At 35.9% G+C, this 5211-nt stretch overlaps 1 protein-coding gene across 1 annotated transcript; it reads right to left on the bottom strand.

The window, feature by feature from the left end:
* Window positions 1-3: 3 nt before the first annotated feature.
* LOC134248217 (ketohexokinase-like) lies at window positions 4-2068 on the bottom strand (the record flags this gene model as incomplete). Its single annotated transcript, XM_062730630.1, has 6 exons — window positions 1726-2068; window positions 1259-1375; window positions 929-1066; window positions 570-642; window positions 337-475; window positions 4-98 (listed from the first exon to the last, which is right to left on the bottom strand). Coding segments are annotated over exons 1-6 (654 nt in total), but the record flags the coding sequence as incomplete, so codon positions are not given.
* Window positions 2069-5211: the final 3143 nt, after the last annotated feature.

Raw genomic sequence — 5211 nt, 5'->3', positions numbered from 1 at the left:
GATGAATCCTCTGACAGCCTCCTCTTTACTCCTTAGTCCTTGATTCTGACTGTAATCCTTACTGACAAACACATACTTAGCTTTGTCCAGGAGCTGGTCTGTAAAGATTGTTTATATTACAAGTCAATACACTGTAACTTAATTTCTAACATTTTGATCATATTAACAATTATCTGAACAGAAAACTAGGTCTGAAAACTCTCATTCTTTAATGATCTGAATTTTGTTTATAAATGTTTTATCTTCATGAAAACTTGTACAAACTGAAAAGTTACTGTTGTGATCGTCATAGAAAATGCTTGGGGAGAAGATAATGACAGAACAGGATTTGTATACCCAGTTCTGGTCTGGCAGGTTTCTCTATTTCCACTGAAGTCTGGACCTGCTCGGATTCTGGCACTGAGAGGTTGTACTCATCAATTTGAGCTAACATACAGACTATTTCATAGGCTGGGGTATTGAAACTTGGTCTTCCCTAAAAATGTGAAAGAAAACATAGATTAGAGTTTATTTCTTTTCCTTTGATGATATAAAACAATGCAATTGCAAAATGAAAGAGAACTGAATACCTCAAAATGTATCCATTTGTAATTTTTCAGATTAACAGCTTTGAAGTCGTCTAAAGTAATTTCAGGCAAATTCCTGTAAAGAATTTTTCTCAGTAATGTTTTGAATTCAATGTATTATTGTAACACAGTACTGTATGTGATTATTCAGTTTCCATTTGGCACATCAATCTTCACTGTATACCTTTCTCACTGACATTAGCATAAGAGTGATACTGTAATTAAAGAAGGACATCTCGGGACTCGGGTGAGGTACATGTACTATTGGTTTAATACTTGTAGGGTATGTAGCCATGTACAATCAAAAAAGTTAAGGCAACAGGGAAGGAAGGTGATACAAATTGTAAATACTTGTAGTTTACTTGCTGGCATGTAGTATGGTCCTGGATCCGTTTTGTGAGTTGACAATTATAACAGAGGTAGGAGTGATGTAGCCTGTATTGTATGTAACACAGTGAGAGGTGGACACCCCAAAACTGTCAAAGTCCTCCTTCAAAAACCTGTTGTGAATTAAAATAGAAAATAAATATTTTATATAATTACATGTATTAAGTACCTAAGACAAAAACATGATTGCAGAATTTGCCCCCACAAAAATGACTGATTTTACAGTAATAGAGTTTGTTGGGTATAAACGTGGGATTTTGTTCTATACCTGACAAACTAGACAGTGTCTATTCCTTAATCAATACCTCATTTCATTATCATTAGCAAAGCTTCCCATATACTCCGACTGGGCTCCCAGTAGTGATAGAACAGAGCTCGTGTTAGAAGCATTTCCTCCCTTCTGCCAATAGAAATCCAACACTCTGTAATGCAAAGGACTAAATAATATGACATTATGGATTATTTACTCATTTTACTGACTTGTTTGTACTGAAATTAGGACTAAATAATAATAATAATAATAATATCTACTGAATTGTTTATTTAAAGCCAAGAACTAAAAAATCTAATCAATCAGTAGTTCTTTTTTTTCTCTCTCTTAATGCCCCATAGAGATCTTCATTTCCAACACACAGAATCTATGAAACATTTTCATCTTGTATAGTAATATTTTTTCTGAGGCTGCTTATTATTAGTATAATTATCAGCTGAACCACATTTGTTTCTTATCTTTTACCGAGTACAAGTTCATGCTTTCTACTTAATTTCTTGCCTTTGATCACTGTCTTCCTCGGGATAATTTTTGCACACACTTATAATGTCAACACAAGCAAGTCCCACACACATCACACGGGGTCCAGACATATCAAACTATATCCAAATATCTACTCAAAAATAAATGGTCTTAGTAATGACACATGTGCTATTTCTCAGACCACCAAGTTCACACGTTGTCAACAAAGCGAAAGTAGAAAATGTTTGATAACAGCAATCGGAAGCTTTCTTGTGTTATCCTTGTCTCATTCAATCAGACTGCCCAAATCAGCATGCAGTTCTCCATCCAGGGCTGTCATTTTTTTTAGGGTCGACTCCCACTAGATATATGGAATATTACAGATGTAAATATAGCGTCATCGCACTAGTTATCGCTCCATCGTTCTACCGCACCATCGCATTGTCAGGCCATCGCATCATCGTCATCGCACCATACAATGGTCACAGGTTCGTTCGCCCGATCTACCTGTTCGCGGGAGTCCGTTCGCGCAGGGTCCGTTCGCCCAAAAATTTCTTCGCCCAAAATCTTGTTCGCCCTATTAAAGTTTCGCCCAATACTTATATATTATATTATATATACTTATACTTATATATATTAACTTATTTGAAATAAAGATTAACATGTATTTTTATTTCCTTTACGAACTTGGGTTATTTTTTCTCAAACCAGGAACAATGTTTATTTAGTCTTAATTAATTTTTTATTTGATTCTAATGCATTTATTAATGATTTAGTGTTTACACTATAGTTAATTAATTAATTACTAATATCAATGTTAATTGGGGGATACACCCGTGTTGTTTTTGCGAATTGCGCTATGTTTTGACAACAATTGAGGGACTAAGACGTTAATAGATCCCTTATAGAACTGAGCAGCGGATCCTGAAGGTTTTACCTTTAAAGAATCTCCCTTTGATCTCAAAAAATGATTTATAGGAAGATGAAAGATGAAAATTAACATTCAACTATCAACCATGGCAGAGGTCAACCCCCGTGCCTTTCCAAACAGCCTGTCAGGTCTTTGATAGAGCATGTATTTTTTAGTATGACCCTATGTGTGACATATGCTCAATCAGTAAGTATTATTTCGAATGTACCTAAAATGTAAAAAGAAATTCATTATATTATATATTCTATATAAAATCTGGGCGAACGGACCCTGCGCGAACGAGAAATCGGGCGAACGGACTCTGGGCGAACAAAAAATCGGGCGAACAGGATATCGGGCGAACAATTTTTAGGGCGAACGAACATGGAACCCCATACAATCGCTGTATGAAATCCGAAAAGGGCAATGTATAGTTGATCACTATCGCATCATCGAGCACTCTCAGCGAGACTGCCGGTGTAAAGACGAATAATGACCCCCATCGAATAATGACCGGGGGTCATTTATCGACAGCGAAAAATGACCGGGGGGGGGGGGGGGTCATGTTTCGACAGCGAAAAATGACCCCCGGTCATTATTCGACGTTGAAAAATGACCCTTTTGCCCGTAGAAAAAGTGTCACCACCCTAACCCACGTGAAGAAAAGTGACCCCCGTAGAAAAATGACTCCCTGTGGATTAAAGCTGAAATTTTTAGGGGGCAAAAAAAAAATTAATAAAGAAGCATATTGGCCAAAATGCTCACCTGAGCTTATTTGGAATAAATTGATGATATGTTGATCTCATAACTTACGATTATAGGTATATTTTAAGGTCAATGCTATGATTCAGAATCTAAAGGAGTAAAGATTTATCGAGCCAGGGTTAGGTAAACATTGTTTTTCGATGGTGGAAATCATCGTACTGACAGAAAAAATCAGCAGTATCATACATTATTATATCCTCCGCTTGAAAAGCGGGAGGGTATATAGTGATCGGGACGTCCATCCGTCCGTCTGTTACGCTTCGAGGTATCCATCTTTATCCGCAACTTCTCTTATATATAAAAAGATGTGTTTGTGAAACAGCTATGCCCCTGTATGGCAACATAGCGAAGATTAAACTTTTCTTAAATGCAATTTGAATATAATGGTACCCAAAGTAGGGTCTTCTCACAAGAAATACAATTGCAAAATAGGAAAGCCCTAGCACCACTTGTTCAAAATTAATGGCTAGGGATAAGTATTTGAAAGGTAGGTCAAACTCAAAGGCCAAAGGTCAAAGTTGATGGTTTCTTAAGAAAGGTTTAATGTAACAAGGATTACATTTGTGAAGTATGAGAGTACTAGTATCTACAGTTTAAAAGTTATAGCCAAAGTTAATTTAAAAATTGGCATTTTTTTCGTAAAATGGGACAAACTCAAAGGTAAAGGTCAAAAGGTCAAATCTGGTGGTACCCAAAGTAAGGTCTTGTCACAAGGAATATACACATATTGAATATGAAAGGCATAGCTACAATAAATGAAAAGTTATGGTCAAGGTTAAAGTTTCTGCGGAGAAACAGACCGCCAGATAGACAGACAGACATACAGACGGACACGATAAAACTATATACCCCGAATCTTCGATTACAGGGACATAAAAAGAAATGGTCTTCAATTAACTTTGTTATGATACAGTTAAAGTTTAGAAGACGTTACAAAAATGAAAATGTTTGTTCTGATTTTCATATTAAATTCTCTGAAAAATATACTCAGAACTGGGTGAAAGGGTGGAGTAAAACAAGAATTAAGAAATGTAATGAATACTGTGTGATAAATCAAAAAGTTATGTCTACATGTATAGTTTTTGCATTAGAATGTGTATTTTACACTAGCCCACAGCTTTACAAAGCATGTTTTTAGGTGCTATACCCACCCCACCCCCTTACTTATTTAGGAGGAAGTCGATTAGCAACAAAAGCAACAACAACAACAACAACAAAAACCTACCCTACCTTTATTTTTCTATAAGGAGGGACTAAAAATAAGCTTAAAATAATCTACTATTCTACTAATTTTCAACTGTTACTTTGCCACAATACTTTCAAGTATACCCCCACCAACATTTAAAGTATGCTTTAATCATGGCGAAGTAAATTATGATATGATAGAACTTGTGTGAGGGCTTAACTTCATTTCAATATTTTATCTAGAGCCTCTTTCAGTATTATTGAAAGGTATAGAGTTTTATTTATATTTTTGCTTTTCATTTATTTATTTTTATTTATTTATTTATTTATTTTTTTTGATTTAACGTATTTTTATACCCCCCGCAAACGAAGTTTGGGGGGGTATATAGGAATCACCTTGTCCGTCTGTCCGTCTGTCTGTCTGTCCGTCTGTCCGTCTGTCTGTGTAATCGTGTCCGGTCCATATCTTTCTTACAGAGAAACATTAGAATCTACTACTCCACATTAAGATTGCTCATGACCTAAGGGTGTGTCATGACCTTGACCCAAGGTCATTCGGGAAAGTTCAAGGTCACTGGAAGAAAAATTTCATAATTCGTGTCCGGTCCATATCTTTCATATGGATAAACTTGGTAGGTTCTCATTTCACACAAAGATTGCCCATG

This window comes from Saccostrea cucullata, unplaced genomic scaffold (genome assembly GCF_032062105.1).
Source record: "Saccostrea cucullata isolate Sc308-1 unplaced genomic scaffold, CSIRO_AGI_Scuc_v1 ctg20218, whole genome shotgun sequence".
NCBI classification, from domain to species: domain Eukaryota; kingdom Metazoa; phylum Mollusca; class Bivalvia; order Ostreida; family Ostreidae; genus Saccostrea; species Saccostrea cuccullata.
This window is presented reverse-complemented; position numbering and strand designations above follow the sequence as displayed.